The sequence below is a fragment of the Pelophylax lessonae genome, assembly GCF_965119305.1.
Source record: "Pelophylax lessonae genome assembly, chromosome: 2".
NCBI classification, from domain to species: domain Eukaryota; kingdom Metazoa; phylum Chordata; class Amphibia; order Anura; family Ranidae; genus Pelophylax; species Pelophylax lessonae.
In genome coordinates this window covers 382226661-382252213 of record NC_138769.1, presented here as the reverse complement: position 1 = coordinate 382252213, position 25553 = coordinate 382226661, and the positions used below count along the sequence as shown (strand labels likewise).

General features: G+C 45.4%; 1 protein-coding gene across 2 annotated transcripts in view; it reads right to left on the bottom strand.

Annotated features, from left to right (window-relative positions):
- The window catches only part of ALDH3A2 (aldehyde dehydrogenase 3 family member A2), a 61719-nt gene that overhangs the window by 16643 nt on the left and 19523 nt on the right, over positions 1-25553 (bottom strand). For both annotated transcript variants that reach the window (XM_082247081.1, XM_082247082.1), the window contains exons 5-8: positions 23630-23747; positions 21791-21932; positions 20700-20866; positions 7205-7304 (exon numbers count right to left, since the gene is read on the bottom strand). In XM_082247081.1, coding sequence (XP_082103207.1) covers positions 7205-7304; positions 20700-20866; positions 21791-21932; positions 23630-23747 — 527 coding nt within the window. The remainder of the gene's footprint in view (positions 1-7204; positions 7305-20699; positions 20867-21790; positions 21933-23629; positions 23748-25553) is intronic.

Sequence of the window (25553 nt, the reverse complement as noted above, 5' to 3'; positions counted from 1 at the left end):
GCGTACATCAGCCTGTACTGATGCCACGGGGCCACTAACGCGTCCGACGCGTCTGCCCGAGGGTCGCGCGTCCTTGCCACGAACCTCTTCACCTTGTTGTTGAGGCGAGACGCGAACAGGTCCACTTCTGGAAGACCCCACTTCGCGCACAACGTCTGGAAGACAGCCGGATGGAGAGACCATTCCCCCTGATCCAGGGTCTGGCGACTCAGATAGTCCGCCTGCCAGTTCTCCACTCCCGGAATGTGAACCGCCGTTATCGCCGGGACATGAGTCTCGGCCCAAGACAGAATGTCGGCCACTTCTCGAGCCGCTCGGGCACTCCTGGTGCCCCCTTGGTGGTTGATGTAGGCCACCGCCGTGGCATTGTCCGTCTGCACCCGAACCGGGCAACCCTGCAGCCGGTCCGTCCAGCGATGAAGACAGAGCCTTATCGCACGCAATTCCAGAATGTTGATCGGAAGGGAAGACTCCCCCTCCGACCAAGTCCCCTGAGCGGACAGAACGCCCAGAACTCCACCCCAGCCCGACAGGCTGGCATCCGTGGTGATCACCGTCCACGAGATCGGACGAAACGACTTGCCCCCGGACACCAACGGGGACTGGAGCCACCACAGAAGGTTTTCCCTGGTGCGAAGACTCAACGAGATTTGAAGATCCAGAGATTGAGGTCGCCCGTCCCACCTGGACAGGATCTCCGCTTGGAGACCCCGCGTGTGAAACTGTGCGAAAGGAATCGCCTCGAAGGCCGAGACCAGCAATCCCAGACATCTCATACACGTCCGCAGAGACGAGGTCGGAACGTCCCTGAGGGACCTGACTTCCTCCCGGAGAGTCCCGAGTTTGTCTTCCGGCAGGAAGACCTTCGCCTGCACCGAGTCCAGTATCATTCCCAGATAGGGGAGACGAACCGACGGACTCAGTGTCGACTTTGGAAAATTTATCGTCCAACCAAACTCCTGCAGAGTTTGCATTGTGACAGACAGGTCCTCCTCCAGACCTTGTCTGGTCGCAGACCGAACCAGAATGTCGTCCAGATACCCCAGGACAGAAATGCCCTGGGCCCTCAATAATGCCAGAACCGGTGCAAGCACCTTGGTGAAGACCCGCGGAGCCGAGGCGAGACCAAAGGGCAACGCCACGAACTGGTAGTGATCCTCCGCAATGGCAAAACGAAGGTACCTCTGATGACCCTCGAATATGGGGATGTGAAGGTACGCATCCTTCAAATCGATGGAGGCCATGAATTCCCCCGGAACCAGGGCAGCCACCACCGACCGCAGGGATTCCATGCGGAACTTGCGAACCCGCACAGAGCGGTTCAGAGCCTTCAAGTCCAGAATCGGACGAACCTTGCCCTCCTTTCTGGGCACGGTGAACAGATTGGAATAAAACCCCCGAAACCTGTCCCGATGAGGCACCGGGACCACCACTCCCTGAGCCCTCAGGTCCCGCACCGCCAGGTGCAGATCCCGCAGGCGCTCTGGAGACAGTTGAAGATTTGAGGGAAAAAATCTGCTCTCCGGCCGAGAGAGAAACTCGATCTTGTAACCAGATCGAACGATTTCCAGAACCCATCTGTCCCGCACACGGGCCAACCAGGGCTGAAGAAAACCGAGCAAGCGTCCCCCCACCCCAAAACTGGGTGAGGGCGCCCCTTCAGGCCGAACTGTTATGGGCTGCAGGTCCGGATTGGCCGGACTTCTGTTTCCCAGACCAGGGCTTCTTCTGAGAGCCTTGACCTTTGAACGGTTTGCCCTTGTAGTGCGGCCGAAAGGCACGAAAGGACCCCTGAGGGGGCCGAAAATTTGCATGCTTCTTCCCAGAAGCCCCCTTAGCCTTGGGGAAATGGGGCAAGAGAGTGCTCTTACCCCCGGTGATCCCCTTAATCAACACATCCAGGGACTCCCCAAAAAGGCGAGACCCATCATAAGGCAGATTGGCTAAGGTCTTACGTGAAGATTGGTCCACCGACCAACATTTTAACCAAACCAGGCGGCGAGACAACACCGCCACGCTGTGCACACGTGCAGCCAACGGAATCAAGTCCAGGTCCGCATCACACAGATACATGACACCCTGGTGGATCTGATCCACCATATCCAGGGTCGCTGCCGAGGCCGAATCGGCCACTAGGACGCGCCTAAGCATCTGCGTCCAACTTGCGATCGCCTGGGCCGCCATGAGAGAAGCAAACAGAGCCTTAAGCATAGAACCCGTAACAGAATAAGTATGACGGGCAAGAGACTCCAGTCTCCTATCCGTGGCATCACGGAAAACAGGGGAACCCTCTGCAGGAATCGCAGTGGCTTTGTTCAAAACCGCAATTGCATGATCCACTGGTGGAGGCACACACCACCGTTCATCAGTGGCAGGCGAAAAAGGATAACGCAGCTTGAGTTTACTTGGTACCGCAAAAGGTTTGCGCAGATCGCGCCATTGATCCTTAACGGCGCGCTGAAAATCAGCATTGCAGGGAAAAACCTGCGGCGTCCTGCGTTTTCTCTGCGTCCCATAAGCCGCCAAGGCAGCGGGGGGACACACTTCGTCCTGCAAACGCAGCGTTTGCTTAATGGAAGCAATCAACTCATCCATGATTGCAAGCTCTTCAGGCGAGCCAGGGGGAGAATTATCGACCCCCTCAACTTCAGCCTCCACCTCAGACCCCACTAGATCAAGGGAGGAGCGGGACCCCGATAAGGAGGTCCCTGCCAGAACAGCCCCATCACCTTCACCCTCAGAATCAGAGGACAGAGCAACTCTGGGCCGTTTAGTAGATTGAGCAGCCACCAGCATTTGCACCTGAGCAGCAAGGCCAGCCACAATAGTGGCTAAAACCCCCCCTGGGGGGGAAACAGCGGTCCCCTGGCTTTCCACCAATACTGTAGGAAATTTGCCCTCCTGAGAATCCATTGCCCCTGTAATGCCAGACAACCAAGGGTTAACTGCCCCTTTTTAGCAAGCGCGGCAAGCGCAGCCCACCGCACCACACTCAAGCACAATGAGACCCCCACAGGGAATATGCAAACTGAACACAGGCAATGGATAGCAAGAACAGAAGGATAAAACCTGAGGAGACCCTCGCCGCTGCTGCTGCCTCGATCGGTGTTCCTGGAAAGAGGAAGTGATGCTGCCAGGGCGCTCTATGTAAGCCTATGGAGGCTACAAGAAAATGGCCGCCATGCATGTAAACCATGCGGCCGGAGCGGGTGCAGGCAAAATGGCGTCGTTTGGCGCCGAAAACGCCGCTCCACAGTGCATTAAAACACATATTACAATCCAATATAAAGATACATGTTAGATCGCCGCAGCGATCGCTGTATATGCCCAAACATGCCAAGAAAAAACATGCCCCACAGCACACAGCTCTCACACTGCCCAGCCTGACACACACAGTGTCATACAGCTCCCCCCCCCCCCTTGCAGCCCACAGCATGCAGCCGAGAGATAGGGAGACAAGCAGTGTGAATAGAGGCAGGTTACACAGTCCCAGACTGACACCCCCCCAGACAGACAGGTCCCCACATAAATACACTTACCTCACATGGCGTGGGGGACCCGCACAGGCGAACAAGCCGCTGCACATGAGGCAGGGAGAGTCGCAATTCAAGACGCACAAAATGGGGGTTAAGAAACCGCACAGCGTCCAGTGAGGTAGCCACCACACCAATCATCCCTGCACCGAACAGGGATGGGTCGTTCACTATGCCAGGAGCGTTACCTGGCTGAACGCTCGATGGCAGACTGGGAAGCCACTGACCCACGACCTGCGACCAGGGGGATCAGCCCGAGACCCAGTCCGCATGATCCTCTTCGTCCGAAGAACTAACTAACGCTGACAAAATAACAGCTAATAAAAGGTAGAGAGAAAAACTCAAACAAAATATTAAAAAGAAGAAAGAGTCTGGGACAGAAAGTCCCAGCACAGAGAGAGCCAGCCACTCCTGACAAGCTAGACATTAAAACTGAGATATGGTTGCAGGAAGCAGGAGGGTATTGACTGAGGGGACCACCCCTTGAGGGTGGGATATGTTAAAGCTTTATTGTTAACATATTCTGTTGCCTAGCTACTCCTTCGGAGCAAAGTCTAATACCCATATGTGACGAATATGAAGAGGCGGCGACTGTCGGAGGACGTAAGAGAAAAAAAAAATTATTGCTCTACATAAAGATGGCCTAGGGCAGGGGTACTCAAATGTAAACTTGAAAGGTCCACTTACAAATTTTCCATTCAGTCCGGAAAAGTGACCGTCAAATTCCAAATACAGAACGCCAAAAAAAAAAAAAAAAAAAAAAAGGCATTCCACAAAACTTGCCCCCATCCAATGCAGAGCGACCATTGTGCGTGCCCCCATTAATGCAGAGTGAACAGTGTGCGTGCCCCCATTAATGCAGAGTGAACAGTGTGCGTGCCCCCATTAATGCAGAGCGACCATGTGCGTGCCCCTATTAATGCAGAGCGACCATGTGCGTGCCCCCATTAATGCAGATTGACCAGTGTGCGTGCCCCCATTAATGCAGATTGACCATTGTGCGTGCCCCCATTAATGCAGAGCGACCATTGTGCGTGCCCCCATTAATGCAGAGCGACCATTGTGCGTGCCCCCATTAATGCAGAGCAACCATGTGCGTGCCCCCATTAATGCAGATTGACCAGTGTGTGTGCCCCCAATAATGCAGAGTGACCAGTGTGCGTGCCCCCATTAATGCAGAGCGACCATGTGCGTGCCCCCATTAATGCAGAGCGACCATGTGCGTGCCCCCATTAATGCAGAGCGACCATGTGCGTGCCCCTATTAATGCAGAGTGTGTCCCCATTAATGCAGAGCGACCATGCGCGTGCCGCCATTAATGCAGATTGACCAGTGTGCGTGCCCCCATTAATGCAGATTGACCAGTGTGCGTGCCCCCATTAATGCAGATTGACCATTGTGCGTGCCCCCATTAATGCAGAGCGACCATTGTGCGTGCCCCCATTAATGCAGAGCGACCATGTGCGTGCCCCCATTAATGCAGAGCGACCATGTGCGTGCCCCCATTAATGCAGAGCGACCATGTGCGTGCCCCCATTAATGCAGAGTGACCAGTGTGTGTGCCCCCAATAATGCAGAGTGACCAGTGTGCGTGCCCCCAATAATGCAGATTGACCAGTGTGCGTGCCCCCATTAATCTGGACCGCCAAAGCAGTCTGCTATCTTCTGTCATCAGCGGGGGGGGGGTTAGAATTGAGAGGATCGGGAGGATCGGAGTGGCTGTGTTTTACACTGGCAGCGCTGCATGATTACAAAAAGCTGAGTACAAGTTCTTACCCGACGGAGAGGATGTCCTACAAAGTCCCGCCTCCTGGACACCGGCTCCTATGATAAACGTCACCAGTGTTCTGTCTATCATAGGTAAGAGCCGGCCCAGGAGGCGGGACTTTGTAGGACATCCTCTCCGCCGCAGAAGAACTTGGCTTTTTGTAATCATGCAGCGCTGCAAGTGTAAGACACAGCCACTCGGATCCTCCCGATCCTCTCAATTCTGCCCCCCGCTGAGACAGAAGGAAGCAGAACACTTCGGCGGTCCAGATTTAAGTCCGTGTGGGTCCGGAGGCGGCCCGGAGTCCGCCTATTGAGGACCCCGGGCCTAGGGCTATAAGAAGAATGCCAAAACCCTGAAACTGATCTGCAGCATGGTGGCCAAGACCATACAGCGGTTTAAAAGGACAGGTTCCACTCAGAAGAGGCCTCGCCATGGTTGACCAAAGAGGTTGAGTGCACGTGCTCAGCGTCCTATCCAGAGGTTGTCTTTGGGAAATAGACGTATGAGTGCTGCCTACATTGCTGCAGAGGTTGTAGGGTGGGGGGTCAGCTTGTCAGTGCTCAGACCATACGCCGCACACTGCATCAAATTGGTCTGCATGGCTGTTGTCCCAGAAGGAAGCCTCTTCTGAAGATGATGCACAAGAAAACCCGCAAACAGTTTGCTGAAGACAAGCAGACTAGTGACATGGATTACTGGAACCATGTCCTGTGGTTTGATGAGACTATGATAAACTTATTTGGTTCTGATGTGTCAAGCGTGTGTGGCGATAACCAGGGGAGGAGTACAAAGACATGTGTGTCTTGCCTACAGTCAAGCAAGGTGGTGGGAGTGTCATGGTCTGGGGCTGCATGAGTACTGCCGACACAGGGGAGCTACAGTTCATTGAGGGAACCATGAATGCCAACATGTACTGTGACATACTGAAGCAGAGCATGATCCCCTCCCTGGGAAGACTGGGCCACCGGGCAGTATTCCAACACGAGAACGACCACAAACACACCTCCAAGACGACCACTGCCTTGCTAAAGAAGCTGAGGGTAAAAGGTGATGGACTGGCCAAGCATGTCTCCAGACCTAAACCCTATTGAGCATCTGTGGGGCATACTCACATGGAAGGTGGAGGAGCGCAAGGTCTTTAACATCCACCAGCTCAGTGATGTCGTCATGGAGCAGTGGAAAAGGACTCCAACCTGTGAAGCTCCGGTGAACCCCATGCCCATGAGGGTTAAGGCAGTGCTGGAAAATAATGGTGGCCAAACAAAATATTGACACTTTGGGCCCAATCTGGAAACTTTTCCCTTAGGGGTGTACTCACTTTTGTTGCCAGCGGTTTAGACATTAATGGCTGTGTGTTGAGTTATTTTGAGGGGACAGCAAATTTACACTGTTATACAAGCTGTACACTCACTACTTTACATTGTAGCAAAGTGTCATTTCTTCAGTGTTGTCACATGAAAAGATATAATATATTTACAAAAATGTGAGGGGTGTATTCACTTTTGTGAGATACTGTGTATATATTACAGTAAGTCCTGGTCAAAATTGTGCTTTGCAATGCACAGAGCATTAACATCTGTGCATTGCGGTGCGTAATACAGCTTGGGTGCATTGTAGCACATTGCACGGCTGTGCGCATTAGGAGAGGTGTGAGGTGCTAATAAAACAGTCATTAGCCTTGTTATGTAAAATTAGTTAAGAATGAAAAGACCATGACTGCACCCAATTTTAAAAAAACTGAACTAAATCATCAAAACTGCCACAAAACCATTAAATAATCGGTTTACATTCAAGGCATCGGTCTTAGCGATACTTTTGTAAGCTTATGTGCATACAGTCTAAGATGTTGCTACCAGCTATAATTAAATATATTAGCAACGAAATTATAGCAAGTACTTACCAACACCTCCAAAAGGTAAATCAACAACTGTAAAATGCATAATGACATCATTGCCAGTTACTCCACCACTTGATGTTTGAGAGATCATCTTTTTAATGATCTGAAATAACAAAAAAGATTATTTGCTAAAGCAATTGTGACGTCACTTCCCAATTATTTCACAGCCATTGTGAGCTGTGTCCTCTGCAGAGCTTCCACTGCTGGAGGCAGGATCGTATCGGCCTCAAAAAAGGTATGTCTCATGCACATCGCTAGATCAGATTGGGCTCAGGTAAGAAAAAGGGGCTGTAGGGATTCTGTAGCACAGAAGGTTTTTCACCCTAATGCATAGAATGCATTAAGGTGAAAAACCTTAAGAATTTAGAACCACTTTAATCAAGACCATTGGTTACATGCAAAATATTGGAAAAAAAAAAAAAAAACTAGTTCGCTCAAAATTAAATAAAGCATAAACCAAATGCTAGTGGAAGGGGGGGGGGGGGAAGGAGGATGCAGGAAGGGCCTGGAGGGGGGGGAATGGTGGGGGGGCAGTTCAGGGATGAGCAATACATCATTAAATTGTGTTAATAGATTTATCAGGATATTGATAGAGAAATACAGAGCGGATAATATTAAAAAGAAAGAAAACAGAGTGTGGTTTTAGTTTGATGCTGTAATGTCAACGGAAGGGGTTGTGTAGTTCAATCACTTTAACCCTTGGCGGTACGGTATTTTTTTTTTTTTTCTTTTTACAAATTTGTGATTTCTTTCTTTTCCCCTTTGTTAATGACCATGTTACATGTCTAACAATATTCTGCATTGTATTATATGGTCATTGTAAACCTGCTGTTATTTACCGGTTTGTGTTTACCAAGAAATTAATAAAATGTTTTTGAAAGAAAATGAGATTAGGAGGTCATAATAAACCTTTTTAGGTGAAGTCCATAAACATAAAACTAATATATAGTGAATAAATGACCACTTGAAAAGTGCAGACACAATAAAGTGCAAGAGTTCATATATATATATGTTGCAAGTGATATAAATTTGAATAGAGTCTTCAAAATGGAGTTCCATAGGCCATTTCTTCCCTCAAGGTAAATACGGAAATCGATACTGCATGCAACACCACACCACGTGACCAGATAAAGGTAATGGGTGCCTCCTTACCAAACCAAAAGTGTCAGATAGCCTGTTAAATCCTGCCAAACCCTGCCCTTACAGGGTTAAACGATTGTGGCAGATGTCAGATCCCCCTTCACTTAGAACGAACATCGAGGTTAGGGACTCCTCATGTGCAGTTCACAGCACCCCCATATAATTGAAAAGAGACCGCTAATAGTGCATTAACTACGACCAGTTTATTCAAAATACGAAGATACGCTTACATGACTGAAGACATAAAAAGGACATGGATTGGCATAAAGATGTGCATGGCCGCCTGCAGTGCGGACCATGCGATGTGACGGCGCTGCTGCTCCAGCCAACGCGTTTCCCCTCAGAAGGCATCAACTGGGATTGGAGGACAGCCCGCACCGTCACTCTCAGCTTTATGTAATCTTGAGGATAGAAGCTTCTGGCGTTGTACAGAGGAACCCTGGAAGCTTTAAGGATGTAGCTTACATCCTTAATTCCGGGGTTCCTTAGCCAGTTTTTTTTTTTCAATATTTCACATTTTCTCCTATGTTCTAGGAGTTATAGGTGCTGCCACATTACATAAAGGGTTAGCACATCCTTCCTTATCACATGGGTTATACTGTATATGCTGTCACCTTCAGGTGAGGACAGTGGCAAACAAAGCCACTTGGACAGCACATTTAACCCCTCCACTCTTAGCAATCCTCCGTTTTTTGTTTTTTTTTTAAAGCAATAAAAAGGATACACCAAGACAGAGGGGAGGGTGGAATAATTTCTCTTGCGCCAAAGAATCACCACAAAACTAAAATGGTGTGAAGTTATAATGAAAGAACGTGCTGTGAAGCAGCTGCTGGAGCAAGCTGAGTAGCTAAATAATGTAAAAGAACAGCTTGGTATATCAATCCACGCTGACACCAGCGCTTGCTTAACCACTTGCCTACCAGCCACCGTCAAAATACAGCGGCAGGTCCCTGTGAATCGCCGTACCTGTACGGTGGTCCGCGGGAGCGATACTGGGGGTGCGCGACCACCCCCATTCGCCACAAGTGAAGTTGATGCACATTGCCGCCAGGCACCCGCGATTGCTCACTGTAGAGAGAACAGCGGTCTGCTGATATAAACACAGCAGATCGTTGTTCTCTCAGTAATCATCACAGGGCTCCAGTATTTCTCATATTTAGAAACACAGGTCCCTGTGTTGATTCCATAAGCCAATCCCCCTCACAGTTAGAAAAACCCCTTCCATGCCAGTGTCATTACTACAGTAACCGTGCATATTCCCCCAAAAGTGTCAAAAATGTCAGTTAGATGTCCGATCTAAAATTATATATAAATACCACCAAACAGCAATACAATATATCTCCTGCGCGCAAGTAATAATAATAATAATAATAATAATAATAATAATAATAATAAAGAAATATGTCTAATTATAGACCTGTCGCAGCTACTTAAAAAGGAAAATCTGTCAAAAGAATACTCAAATCAAAATCCCAGGTGGAATCATGAAAAAAGTAGCGCAGACAGCTTGCATATAATTTCATCATGACACACAAATATGCAAATAGTCCTTTAACGTTCAGATATGAAGATACACAACTTCACATAAAAACGTCCATATCAATGCAAAAGGGTAAATGGTCTTGCAACAGCCCTCTTCACCAAGTAGGGGTCACCAGTGTGTATCGGGGTCAACAGACAAGAAATCCTCCACCGTTGTGACATAAAGGGGGGATGGCAACTCACCAGAAATTATGGCCCACCTATTCTCATAGGAAAGGCTCACAAGCATATACACGCACGTCTCCCTCCCGGGTCAGCTGCAGATCTAGGCATTCATCACCGGCGATCTCTAAGTTGTAACATGTATCCCTTTTCCTCACGGTCAATCGCCAATCCAGCAGGTTTAGGGAAACAAAAGGAGTCGCACTAGTGTAATATTGCCTCCACAACTTCACACTTTATTAACCAAAAAACCCAAATAAAATGCACTCACAAACGCAGTATAACATCAAGCCATCAAAGCAATATGCAGTAATTGTACCATGGATGCACTAGTAGGCGATATCGGTCGAGCTCACCCTCTCCACGTTGGTGTCCAAGACCATCAAAGCCTCCGTTGGTGTCACCCGGGTACTTCCGGTCGCCCTAAGGTTCACGCCCTGATGCGTTTCGTCATTTCCGAATTCTTCAAAGGGCCCTTTGATGGTCTTGGACACCAACGTGGAGAGGGTGAGCTCAACCGATATCGCCTACTAGTGCATCCGTGGTACTAGTACTGCACCTAATTTGAGGGATAAACTGGTGCATAATATGCCAGATCCCCCTAAACAAATGCATACCCTTTTGGATCTGAAGGATTTCTACTCTTGCAGAAAGTGCAAACCCTGTAGAGCAATAAAAGATAGGAAAAGAAAAACCGTGTCCTTTCAATCCAATGTCACACACAAGCAGTATGATATGAAGACACTTATAACATTCCAGAGCACCCATGTCACGTACCTGCTTTCCTGTCCGTTCGGCCTCCAATATGTGGGCCGCATGACACTAAAGCTGGCGGTGAGATTGGGTGAGCACATTAACAACATTAAAAAAGGATTTAGGTACAATAGTGTTATAAGCATTTCAGTCTTAAACACAAAAAGAATCCCAGTCTACTTAAATTTTGTGGAATTGATAAAATAGATCCACAGGGGGGGGGGGGGGGGTAAAAATATGTTATGTGTATTGCAGTATAGACAATAGACAAATTTAGGCTGTGTGGGTAAAATGGGTTTTAATTTATCATCTCTTAAAACAATTGGTCAATGTTTACGTATAACCTTTTCAGTCTCTTTAGTTTATATTGAAATTGGTAGGGAAGGCTAAGGTATGATCCCCGTTCTCCCTACCTCTATCTTCCAACAATGTGGTTCTATCCAATGTGGCAATATTGTATTTAACCTCCTGTAGTACAGGATTTTTGTAACCCTTATCCTTAAATCTATCTACAAGTATATCAGCTTGCTAATAATGGTCATTCCCTTCCTTACAATTGCATCGCAATCGTATCAATTGTCCCTTTGGTATTCCTCTTATCCACTGCAGGCGATGGCAACTATGGGTGGGAATGTATCCATTCCGATCAGTAGATTTAAAGAATGTTTTGGTGAAAAGTTTGTTCTCATTTTTATAGATTTTCAAATCCAAAAAAATTGATTTGCTCGAAGTTCCACTCTCCTGTAAATGTGATACTGTAGGCATTGATATTAACCACTGCCGGACCGCCCACCGTCGATTTACGTCGGTACTTTGACGTTAAATCCTGAAATGATGGCAGTAAAAAGCTGCCATAACCCTGGTATTTTTTTAAACGATGGGCGGTCCTCTTTTACATAAGGGTGGTCCCTTGCGGTGCGGCGGGAGAGGTGCCCCCCGCCGATTCCCGGTCGTTTTCCCAGCTTACCGGACCTGCAGGCAGCGGGGAAAACGATCCAGTCCGCGCTCCTCACAAGCAGGAAGTCGAGTGAGGGCAAGATGGCCTCCACTTGACTCTATGGTCTTGGAGGTCCGGAGCGACGTCAAACGTTGTCTCCTAGCAACGCATTTAAAAGAGCCAATTTTTTTTCCATCATGAAAAAAGATGACTTTTTTTTTTCTTTTTTTGTGTAGATGTGAGGTTGGAGTCTTTTTTACCCCAGAACTCACAATAAAGAGGTCCTGTCATGCTTATTTCTATTACAAGGGATGTTTACATTCCTTGTAATAGGAATAAAAATGAGCATACATGTGTTTTTTAAAGAACTGTGTAAAAATAAAAAATAAGAGATTAAATAAATAGGAAGAAAAAAAATGAAAGTGCCCTGTCCCCGTTGGCTCGCACGCAGAAGCGAACGCAAGTCCCGCCCACATATGTAAACGGTGTTCAAACCACAAATGTGAGGTATCGCCGCAATCGTTAGAGCGAGAACAATAATTTAAGTCCTAAACCTCCTCTGTAACTCTAAGCTGGTAACCTGTAGAAATTTTTAAAATGTCATCTATGGGGATATTTTAGTACCAATGTTTGTCGCGCAATTTTGAAGCATGACATGTTGGGTATCTATTTGCCCGACGTAACATTATAGAAAAAAATTGGGCTAACTTTAATGTTTTCTTATTTTTTAATTCAAATACGGTGTGATAAAAAATATTGCAACGATCTCCATTTTATTATCTAGGGTCTCTGCTAAAAAAAAAGTATATAATGTTTGGGGGTTCCAAGTAGTTTTCTAGCAAAAAAAAGATTTTAACTTGTAAACAACAAGTGTCAGAAATAGGCCCGGTCCTTAAGTGGATAATTTCCTCCAAAAATATTTTAGGCCTTCTTGATTACCTTTCCACGCTAAAGATATCATTTATACATTAATAATTCTCTCCGGTCTTTCCCAAAGACCTTGTTTGTCACACTGGGCGCATACTTAGCCCCCATGGCAACTCCTTTCAGTTGTCGATAATCGGCCCCATTGTGCCAAAAATAGTTTCTACTAGACATATGCCGGTTTTCGGTAATTCGATATATTGGGGTATTGCATACCCACGGTATTGTTATTGTGGCATTTTTAAAATACAGAGTTTCTCTGCTCCTCAGTCTGCCTTGTGAATTGATACATTTGGATGACTCATTCATCACTCAGCAGTTCACACACTCAATAGAAAACAGCTCTGGTAATATGATCCTAGAGTGAGAGACTTAGCTCCTCCCTGTAAGCAATCAGACGGCTCCCACTCAGCACACACCCACATGCTTCCTTCCTGGGCTCAGAGAGAGACAGTGAGAGACACAGTGCCTTCTACAAGTACTTTTACCATACACTGTCACTAGATAGATAGATGGAGAGATAGATATACAGATAGATGGAGAGATAGATATACAGATAGATGGAGATATAGATATACAGATAGATGGAGAGATAGATATACAGATAGATGGAGATATAGATATACAGATAGATGGAGATATAGATATACAGATAGATGGAGAGATAGATATACAGATAAATGGAGATATAGATGGAGAGATAGATATACAGATAGATAAAGAGATAGATATACAGATAGATATACAGATAGATGGAGAGATAGATATACAGATAGATGGAGAGATCGATATACAGATAGATATACAGATAGATGGAGAGATAGATATACAGATAGATGGAGAGATCGATATACAGATAGATATACAGATAGATGGAGAGATAGATATACAGATATACAGATAGATATACAGATAGATGGAGAGATAGATATACAGATATACAGATAGGTATACAGATATACAGATAGATATACAGATAGAGAGATATAGATAGATAGATAGAAATACATACACGGGCATAGCAGCATATATATATATATATATATATATATATATATATATATATATATAGATGCACAGGCATAGCAGCCCACATTACATTAGTATATAACCATCAAGCAGTGTCTGGCCTACCTGGTGATAACTGGTCCTGGCGCTCCGATCCGATGGCCTGGTCATTAAGGGGGCTAAATCCTTGCAGCCCAGAAGTGGTTAAACCTGCAGGAGGAGCGGTGTTTTTATTTGTAAATTACTTTACTATTGCTTTAGGCCTGGTTCACATGTATGCGGGTTAGCGGTTCACATGTATGTGGGTTGGCGGCCCATATTTGCACAGGGATAGGGATAGCAGTCCATTGATTTGAATGGGGTTGGGCTGCTATGCCTGCGTTTTCATCTGAAAAAAGCCGCATGCAGAATTTTAAAAAATACAGTGGCCATGAACCCCATCCTGCTTTTGCACCATGCGACTTACTTGCAGTTCCTGCACACGCAAACTGTGTTTTTAAATGCTGGGCCCATGTATTTAAAATGCAGAAAGCTTGCCAGAGCAGGAACTGCAGGTTAGTCGCATGGTGCAGAAGTAGGATGGATTTAAAGGCCACTGCATTTTTTTAAAATGCTGCATGCACCTTTTTCTGCGTAAAATGAGGGCATAGCAGCCCATTCAAATCAATGGGCTGCTATGCCAGTGCAAATGTGGGCCGCCAACCCGCATACATGTGAACCGCCAACCCGCATACATGTGAACCGCCAACCCGCATACATGTGAACCGCCAACCCGCATACATGTGAACTAGGCCTAAAGCATGTGAAAAGTAATTTACAAATAAAAACACCGCTGATCCTGCAGGTTTAACCACTTCTGGGCCGCAAGGATTTAGCCCCTAATGACCAGGCCATCGGATCAGAGCGCCAGGACCAGTTATCACCAGGCAGGCCAGACACTGCTTGATGGCTTATTTTAGGCCTGGTTCACAGAGTCTGTACTGACTGACTATATAATTATGTGCAAAGGTGAACCAAAGTCCCTAAATTCAGCAATGAAATTGAAGTGAGGTAGAAATTTAATAATTTAAGTTTAATAATTGAATACCGTGATAATACCGTATACCGTGATAAAACCCTAATCAATTAATCGCAGCATGGAAATCTGATACCGTCACATGCCTAGTTTCTACCCATGGCCAGTTCCAAAATATCACTTAGGAAAATTTGTTGTTCTACCTCTAGTTGTGACTTCTCCCTAATGCCTACTGTACAGCTCTTAATGCATCATCCTGGCCAATGTTCATGTAGAGCAGGGGTGGGGAACCTAAGGTTTGGGGGCCGTATGCGGCCCTCTGAGTCATCTGGTCCGGCCCCCCATGCAGCTGAGTCTGTGTCTCTCAGCTGATCTGTTAGAATAGAGCCGATGCTTCCTGTATAGTTCCTGCTCCGTTATGACAGTCTGAGTGAGTCACAGGCGGAGTGATATCACATGCACTCCGCCTGTGATCAATACAGGAAACATCACCTCTTCCAGCCAGAGCCAGTAGTACCAACCAGAACCAGCAGTACCAGCCAGAGACAGCAGTACTCACAGCAGTACCAGCCAGAACCAGCAGTACACACAGCAGTACCAGCCAGAACCAGCAGTACACACAGCAGTACCAGCCAGAACCAGCAGAGCCAGCAGTACTAGCCAGAGCCAGCAGTACCAGCCAGAGCCAGCAGTACCAGCCAGAGCCAGCAGTACCCACAGCAGTACCAGCCAGAGTCAGTAGTACCTACAGCAATAGCAGCCAGCAGTACCAGCCTGAGCCAGCAGTACCCACAGCAGTACCCGCAGCACAGAACCAGCCAGCAGTACCAGCCTGAGCCAGCAGTACCCACAGCAATAGCAGCCAGCAGTACCAGCCTGAGCCAGCAGTACCCACAGCAGTACCCGCAGCACAGTACCAGCCATCAGTACCAGCCTGAGCCAGCAGTACCCACAGCGGTACCAGCCAGCAGTACCAGCAGTACCCACAGTAGTATCAGCCTGAGCCAGCAACACCAGCCAGCAGTACAAGCCAGCAGTACCAGCCTAAGCCAGCAGTACCCACAGCAGTACTAGCCAGCTGTACCCACCAGCAGTACCAGCCAGCTGTACCCACCAGCAGTACCTGCCAGCAGTTCTTTTCAAAACTTACCACCACAAAAAAGTCGACTGCGCTCCAGACTGACCGACGCAAACCTGGAAAACCTATTGCGAGTAGCAACATCAATACCATCTAACATCACACACCTCAGCAAAGAGAAGCAGTTGCAGCCATCACATTAGGGGTGAGTTCATTAAATGTTTGACCAAATATAACAGGCCAATTTTTAAAGGTGATAATTTTGTAAGGCCCCCGAATGATTTTATAAATACCCAAATGGCCCTTGGCAGAAAAAAGGTTCCCCACCCCTCCACAGTGGCCAGGATTATTTCATACTCAAATAGGGTTGCCTCCAACAAATTCGTTGTTTGTTGTCCCGCAAATATGCGGGATATAGTTGGGCCAGGGGTTGTAAATAAGTGTCCAGGTATTCCCCTATCCTAGAGAATAGGGAATTTATCCCACTAATTATGGGCCTGTCCGGTGGTGTGGTAGAGTTCTTATGTACCTTGGGTATTAGTAAATAACAGGTAATCTCAGGGCCTCTGGCAGCATATACCGATATTCATTTTTATTTAAAATCCCTTTCTTGTGTGCTTTTTTTTTTAGCAATTTTTTGCATCTAACTCTTTATTTAATTAAAGGGTTACATGTATGTATTCACATCTTCCACTAATGTATTAAGTTCTCTTTAATAATCTTATTTATTCAGAACGACAATCCCCCTCCCTTTATCCGCAGGTCAGATTACTACGGTTTTTCTTTTCTCGAATTCTTGTATTCTTCCCATATGTCGCTTTTAATCCTATTATGTGATTTATTCATGTAGCACCCTCCTAGGTAGGTGCTAATAGGTAAAACTATAGTTTGCTCCATCTGCTTATCAGGGGAGCCTGATTAGTAGTTAGGCCTGTTGCATGTGTCCATGTGGAATTCACTTGGTATGAGGGAGTGTCCCCACTGTGTCCAATAGTTGAACCTGTTGGACAGTGGAGGAAACCTGGCCAGTGACACAGGTCTTTGTAACTATCCCAGTGGGTTGGCACAAGCAGTGGTGCATCCTGGGATATGTGATAATAGCCAAAGGCACATGTGTCAGGGTGTCTTTGGGCGGGAAGCCAGGTCCCAGGAGGAGGGTGAAGGCCGTCTCTCCTCCTGTCTGTGTGGAAGGTGGTCACAGGCAGTCGGCCTAGTGGACCAGAAGTGTGGTGCGGAGCCAGGAGGTCCAGTGGATGCTGACCAGTGGAGCTGAAGGCAGAGCGACCTAGGGAAAAACAGTGTCCGTGAGTACCGAGAAGCTTGCCAGGGGTCTGCCCAGGCAGGGGACTACTCCAGAGGAGAGTCAGTGGACAGGGGCTAGCACACACAGCAAGTGAGAAAGGGAGTGCCAAGTTGAGACCCCGAAGACTAACTTTAACAGGAGCATATTCATCTATCTTCACTTCTGTGGCAAGGTGAAGCAGCGGTCTTGCCGCATACACTACAGCTAGTTGTCCTCCAGATTGTGCATAGTTCATAGTTGGAGTATCCCACTCATCCCTTCTCCCATCCCAGTTCAAAATAAAACACAAAAACCAAATCCCCTGGATTGTTCATTGTCTGAGCCCAGCGTTAACCGCTTGCCGACCGCTGAAAATACATATACTGCGGCGGTCAGCCCCGTGCAGGCAAAGTGACGTATGGGTATGTCACTCGCCTGCGAGTCAATAGGGGGCGAGCGCGCGCTGCCGGAGACGCGCTCCCACCCCCGCGCGTGTGACCGGCGGATCAGATGTCCGCCGGCCACTCGCGATCGTCCGTTACAGAGGGAGAAAGGCGGGCGGTTAATGTAAACAAAGCCGCCTGTCATTCTCCCCTGTGTAAGTGCAGAGATCATACGGTCCTGCTATGTAGGATCGTATATCTCTGTAGTTACACAAACAGCCACATCCCTTCACAGTTAGAAGCACGCCCCTAGGGACACACTTAACACTTAACTGTTTTTGGGGGGGAATTTCATAAAAAAAAAAAATGTGAAAAATAGTTATTTTTGCAAAATTGTCGCTCTTTTTTTGTTTATATGTATACATGATCAAAAAAGGTAAAAAATCGCACAGGTGATCAAATACCACCAAAAGAAAGCTCTGTTTGTGGGAAAAAAGCACATCAAATTTGTTTTGGTACAGCGTCGCACGACCGCCCAATTGTCCGTTAAAGTCATGCAGTGCCGAATCACAAAATAGGGCCTGGTCAGGAAGGGGGTAAAATCTGTGGTAAAATTAAGTGGTTAAAGTGATACGTTTCTACAGACTGTTGCTACGGGTAACCCAGGGAAATCCAATCTCAGCAGCTCCCTAGGGGGCAGTGCTACATTCAGTTTTAGGCCCCTTTCACACATAGGCTTCTTTCACACGGCCGCTCCGGATTTATTCTCCGCTGCGGGACTTTTTTTTTTTTTTCACGGAGCGGGTGACACTTGTGCCATCCGCTCCGTATGTCCGCATATCATCCCATCCGTTTGCGGATGATATGCGGACATAATGTAAGTCTATGGCATTGCGGATGTCAGCGGATGACACCGCTGACATCCGATTTTGCTTCCTTTCCGTTTTTTGAACGGACGAAAAAATAGGGTTCTGTTCCATTCCAAAAACGGAACAGAACTGAAAGGAAGAAAAATCGGATGTCAGCGGATGGTTGCATCCGCAATGCCATAGACTTACATTATGTCCGTAAATCATCCGCAAAAAAAAAATAGGATGATTTGCGGACATACGGAGCACCCGTGTGAAAGGGCCCATACTGTCCGTTCAGTTCATCAGTTCAGTCAAGTCAAAATGTATCAGTTTTTCATCCGTTTTTTCATCCGTTTTATTTTTTACATCCACTACCAATGAAAAAACTGATGAAAAACGGACTGTTTGTCCGTTTACATGCGTTTTTAGTCCGATCCGTTTTTTTAGATGGATGAAAAATAGGGTATTCATCCATTCCAAAAAACGGACATTAATGGAAGTGGATGAAAGTGGATGTTAACGGATGATCATCCGTTTTTACATAGAGATGCATTGATGTCCATTTTTCATCCGTCAACGGATGGATGAAAAACAGACAAACGGACTGTATGTGTGAAAGGGGCCTTAGGGTCCTGTTCTACCAACGATTTAAAGGTTTCTACAAAATGATTGGATGTCCCTTTAGGGTTAAACATGGAGTTACTCCTAAATCTACTATGCTGATAAACAGTGCCTTCATCTTCATTATTATTAGGTACCATTTTCTCCACAAAATGTTGAATATAAATTTTTTCGTATACATTTTTGTACATCCACATAAGTACTAAACTCATTGAAATATCTATCCAGGGCAAACTTTAATCCTAAATCCAAAACCTTCAATTCATTCTCTGAAAAAAACTACTCCACTTAAGTTAAAAATACCTTGCCCTAATACGCGCTCTTTTGGCTGAGACCTCCCCTACATGCTCTAAATCTCTTCCCGCCTCGTTTCCTCTTAGGTAAGGGGTTGGTGGTTGGGGGTACTGCCAATGCCTGCCCCCTCCCACTCTCATAGTAGGGCCAGTTTGTTTCCCTGTTTTCTTTGTAGTAATGGGGGTTCCCTAATGGTTTTCCATAGCCTCTCCTGGGAAAATCCTGTCTATTCTGTTGAAATTGCATATCCGGCGTAAAATTTCAGGGACACAGGGTGACCTGTGTCCTGTACTGTACTCCAAGAAATTAATTTTACAGGCAAGACAAAAATCCTTGTTTTTTTTATTTGAACAGTACAGGACACGGGCTACCATTAATCAAGATTATAGGACATTCCCAAGCAATACAACTGAGGGGTGGACAACACAGCAACTAATGCCAACAGGCCCAAAATAAAGGTAATCAGATCCCAAACTCAAAGCAACTTACAGCTGAAGCTGGTGTCAGCAGAGGCCTGACCACACATCTGGTAAAATGTAAAGCTAAAGCTTAATCAAAAATAAAAATCTTTGTTGTGTAGGCAGCTGGATAATGCAGAAATCTGTGCAGGGATGCCTAGTCCTCTTCCTTCTGCTGATCTTTCGGCACTGGAAAGATTAATAGCTTCCGTCTGTAAAGCTGCATCGAACCTGCTCCTAGTGGGGAGCAGGATTCTTTTACAGATCGTGTTACATATAGTGTACACTAGGAAACAAATTCACAATGGAGGGGGAGGAAGAGGGAAGGGGAGGATCCCTCTTGGGAGCTTTATCACTGCACCGTCACAAAAGACTTCTATATAATTGCAGCACTGGACATTTATCAGCATAGGGAAACCTATCATCGCAGATTGGCTGTGCATGAGTGACGTCTCTGCCCACAACTCCAGATAAGCAGTATAAAATGTAATTTATTATTACAAAGACTGTCAAAATGCACTTTGTAAAAAGTCAGAACATGACATGACATTATTTAATCGACTGGTAGTCGCATTTTTTTTCATGTTAACTGTTTATGGAAAGTGTTTATTACAAAGCAGGATACTAGACTTGGCTTTCAGTGGCAGACTCCGATTTTGCGAGACGGAAAGAAACTATTCACACACGAAAGGCGCCCATGTTTATGCAGATAAGGCACCCCACTTAAGCTTGGGCAGCAGAAAACTGGGTCATCCCCAGATATGGTGAAACCTGCATACAGAACACTGGCACCTATACTAAACTACCCCATTTTATGCAGGCAGTAAGGGAATGGTTTGGACACATTACCACTTAGCAGCCACATCATACAACATCTATTAGCAACTGTTGACTTTAAAACCATGCAAGTACATACTGTATATGCCTGGTTGTAGGCACATTTGGTCTGAACCAAACCAACAAGGCACAGAAAAACAGTCTTTTGCATTTAAATATATTGGGTAATTTTCTACCAGAACAGTTTTCCTGTTAACTGAGCTGACTTCTTACCTTTTTGTCATTTGCGAATGCATAAAGTGCAAGGGGCTTTTCTCTCTGGTTTATGAACTGAATGGCTTCCTCTACATTTTGTACAGTTATGATAGGAAGGAGTGGGCCAAAAATCTCTTCCTGCATGACCTTAGAGTCTGCTTTAACATCAATCAGGACAGTTGGTTCTGGAAAAAAAAAATGTCTTTATTCAATGTTTATAATCTATATTTCTGTGTGCGTGTTTTAGCTTCCCACTTCAATAACTTAAAAATTTACACACATGGTTCTAAAACATGGATATACACCGTTATATTGGTTCTTCCCGCCTGTCCGCTCTCATCCGATCCGATCCCCTGGACGGATAGAAAATAGGGTTTCCATCCGTCCGGATTTTACAGACAGGATCGGATGCTGATGGCAGCGGGTGTCAGCAGACATGTCTCCGCTGACATCTGCTGCCCCATAGGGATGCATGGAGGATCCGATCAGAACCGCCTAAATAACTGACAGGCGGATCTGATCGGATTGATCGTGTGAAAGGACCCACGCACTTAGACCCCCTACTGATATTAGGACCCTTCCAAATCTACATTCCTCCCACATCGAGACATTTATACCCCAACCTCTGATTCAACACGTTAATCCCCCCCCCCCCTTTTAATGTTTGTGTCTAACTCCCAATTCTTCAAGAACCAATACAATCCATTCTCTTAGTCTGATGCAACCATATACAGTTCAACAATAGTTATACAAAAGTCCAAACTGAAGTCCAGTAATAATGAAATGCTCTACTATGCGTGTTAATTATAATTAACACAAAATGTATCATTAACCCTTTGGTGCCCACTTAACAAATTTTCAAATAGAGAGGGTGGGCTTTACTTCCCACACGCTGCACATATGCATCCATGGGCAGCAGAGCTTTCTATCAAAGACAGCTCTCAGTCTGTAATAACAACGATCTGGAGTCTGTGGGACCAGCTCCTGATCATTTGACCACTGTGACAGCCAATCACAGCAGTCACGTGACTGGCCAACCCTTCCTGCCCCCTAGCTGTACAGACCTTATTAAAGGGATGTCAGGACTGTGCAAGAAGAGGTTAACTTACCAATATAGCAAGTATTCTCTTCGTGTTGCCCTCCAATAGCAACCTTCTGTCCTTCTAACAAAGCAAGAATACGCTTAAAATGGCGCTGGTTAATGATCCGCTCATAATCTGGAGATTCTTTGGGGTTTTCTCCATAATATTCCTAAACAGTAAAAAATTGACAGTGTAAAAAATAAAAACAAGAAAAAAAAAACAAACAATCAAGATTCCTGATTTGTTGATCTAGATTTAAATCATTAGCAGAATATTTATATTTGTTTGATATACAGTACCTCCTTTATTTTGTTCAGTACTATCAAATTATTACTACATTAATATTACAATTTTAAAGTTACTGTATTTTTGGGGGTATACCAAGCAATACAGTAGTATTTGGAACTTAAGGGTTGGTGATTGGGGGGTATATGAAGCAAGAAAAGAGCGACTATACTGTGAAAGGGCTGTGTGGGAGGGGGGGGGGGGGGAAGTATACTTGATATTACTTTTGTTTATACCGTTTGGACTTTTGCAGTTTAAAGTAGTACATGAGATTGTAACTATGTTGTGATATGCACTTATGCAACGGTACTCTGGAATTTTTCACAATATACTGTATATGTATATATATATATATATATATATATATATATATATTTTTTTTTTTTTTTTTAGCAGAGACCCTAGAGAACAAAATGGCAGTCCTGGCAATTTGTTTTGAAAAAAAAATCACTTTCAGGGTAGGTTTTACTTTCAGGGAAACACGGTAGCAAGTGCATCAGGCAATTCTGGTTTTAGGCTAGAAACATAGTCAGGTGAAGAAGAGTGCCCAGTAAATCCAGAAGTAGCAATATCCTCTGGAATGGGTCAGGCACAATAGCTGTAAATTCAGCCTTGGTCAAACAGGTCACATTTGCAGGCCTTTAATGAAGCCCAAATCAGGGGGATGGAGCAGTGTCAATGTTAGACCTTTCTCAGGAACTACTATGAACTTGGGAGGAGCTTGCTCAGGGTCTGCAGTGAACTCACCACTGTCTGTCTGTGTTCCCTCAATGAGTCTTATATGCACTATATCACTAGCCAGAAAGGAACTACAGGTTGGGAGGTAGAAAAAGAACATCAGATTAGAAAAGCTATACGATAGAATAGCATTACTCATTGAACCGAATAGTGAGACAAAGTTAGGAAAAACCCAAAGAGTGCCAGTTGCCACTTGTGCCCTTTGAACCGATTGTGTACATAGCACTGCAATATGTTCTTGTGGAAGAAGGTTGTGTTGTATACTTCAGAGCCAACAAGACATGTAAGTAGGGAACTGGTATGTATAAGGGTACCGGGAAACCCTGTCTTACCTTGTCCAGGTCTCATCCAGTGTCCAGGCTTTGCCCATCATGGTGGGCATACCCTTAAAGGGGTCTTAAGTGTTTGGGCACCATGAGACTAGACCAAGGCCACGGACCTGTATCACACCCTGGGGCTACATGCACTTGTTACCCCACAATGAGGGGGATAACTAAATCTGGTTAAAACAGTAGGGAATTCTTCTCCAAGAGGAAAAGGCATCCATCACCTAAGGACATTAGTACAAAACTGGAACCTCACAGGGCGAGCGGGAGTATATAGAGACACTAAGGGGCGGACACAGTGAAACTCTGCCTTGTCCAATCAACAGATAGTAGCATATAACCCATGATCTATGAACAGATTACGGTGTCTTAAGGTAAAGATGCACATTTTCAGTCGAGTAAGAAAGGGTTAGAACTTTTGCGGTTTGTGCCTTCATGTCCCGGTGAAAACCGGTTTCCCCGTTTCAAGCTCTGGAGTCACCCAGATGATGGTCCAGTCTTGTCTGCCTTTACTTACTTTTAGTGTTTCCTTGATTTTGTCCACGAGTTTACCTTGGATGGACTTCTCACACAGGACATAATCAGGAGCAATACACGTCTGACCACAGTTGACAAACTTTCCCCAGGTTATACGTCTACAAATAAAATCATAAAAAAGTCAGCTCTAAAAGCAAAAAAGAAGTCACTCAGACTTTCAAAGCCACTTTCCAAAGCAATGCCCTAAACTAGCATGTAACCTCTAGGTTTGGGAGTGTCAGCTTCTCTCTGAACAGCTTTGCATTAACTGCATATTTCAGGATATAACCACTAGGTGTTGCTACTGCAGCATGTATCTATGTATGTAATAGCTACCTAAAATTGAAAAGTTAAATCTTCGAACTCACCTGGATAGGATTGCATTTCCCACATTTCCCAAAAGGTTTTTCCTACAAGTTCAAGTCCAGAACAAATTTTACAATTTAAATCTGTGGCTGTTCCACATTATTTATTTTTTTGAATCCAAGGTATATACACTCACTGACCACTTTATTAGTTACACCTTGCTGGTACCGGGTTGGAGCCACCTTTGCCTTCAGATCTGCCTTAATTCTTTGTGGCATAGATTCAACAAGGTGTTGGAAACATTCCTCAGAGATTTTGGTCCATATTGACATGATAGCATCACACAATTGCTGCAGATTTGTCAGCTGCACAACCATGATGCAAATCACCAATTCCACCACATCACAAAGGTGCATCCATGCTTTCATGTTTATGCCAAATTCGGACCCTGCCATCTGAATGTCGCAGCTAAAATTTGAGACTCATCCGACTAGCCAACTTTTTTCCAGTCTTCTATTATCAAATTTTGGTGAGCCTGTGCGAATTGTAGCCTTAGTTTCCTGTTCTTAGCTGACAGGAGTGGAACCCAGTGTGGTCTTCTGCGTTCAGAGATGGTATTCTACATACCTTGGTTTTAACGAGTGGTTATTTGAGTTACTGTTGCCTTTTTATCATCTCAAGCCAGTCTGCCCATTCTCCTCTGACATCAACAAGGCATTTTCATCCACACAACTGCTGCTCACTGGATATTTTCTCTTTTTTGGACCATTCTCTGTAAACCCTAGAGATGGTTGTGCATGAAAATCCAGTAGATCAGCAGTTTTTGAAATACACAGACCAGCCTGTCTGGCACCATCAACCATGCCACGTTCAAAGTCACTTAAATCCCCTTTCTTCCCCATTCTGATGCTCAGTTTGAGTCTTCAGCAAGTTGTCTTCACCATGTCTAGATTCCTAAATGCATTGAGTTGCCGCCATGTGATTGGCTGATTAGCAATTTGTGTTACCAAGCAATTGAACCAGTGTACCTAATAAAATGGCCGGTGAGTGTAGTTCAATGTTTTTCAGACAGAAGTGTAATATACTTTAGGTGACATATGGCTAGATTTCAAAATCACTTGATTCCCCCATCTTCGCTAAACAGTGCAGACGGAGGAATCTCTACTGCTGACTTTTGTATTCTGACAGTTGCATCACCTGTGGCTATCTGAATACCCACACAGTGACTGCAACTCATAGGGTGCAGTCCCTGTTTGGCCAACGATTTTTCACCCGGTTAGTCAATTTTTAATAGAAGCTTCTCGAACCAGGCAGTTCTGACAGAACCAACCATGGCGTTATCAATGTGTATTATAAAGTTGAACTACACACAAAAAACTATATACACACACACACAAACACACACAGTGGAAATAAATGTGGGATTTTTACTTCTGTCCATCTAGTCCTAAGATTTACACAGTCCTGCCACATAGCACATCCAGGTAAAGGGGCAGCCATATTTGCTTTTAACGTATTTATGCTTTGCCTCTCAATTTGAAATGCTGCACAATTATTGTGTGCTTTATTGCTTCTTTTTTACAATGCAAATCTAAAGCCGGGCATAGGTGGGTCAAATC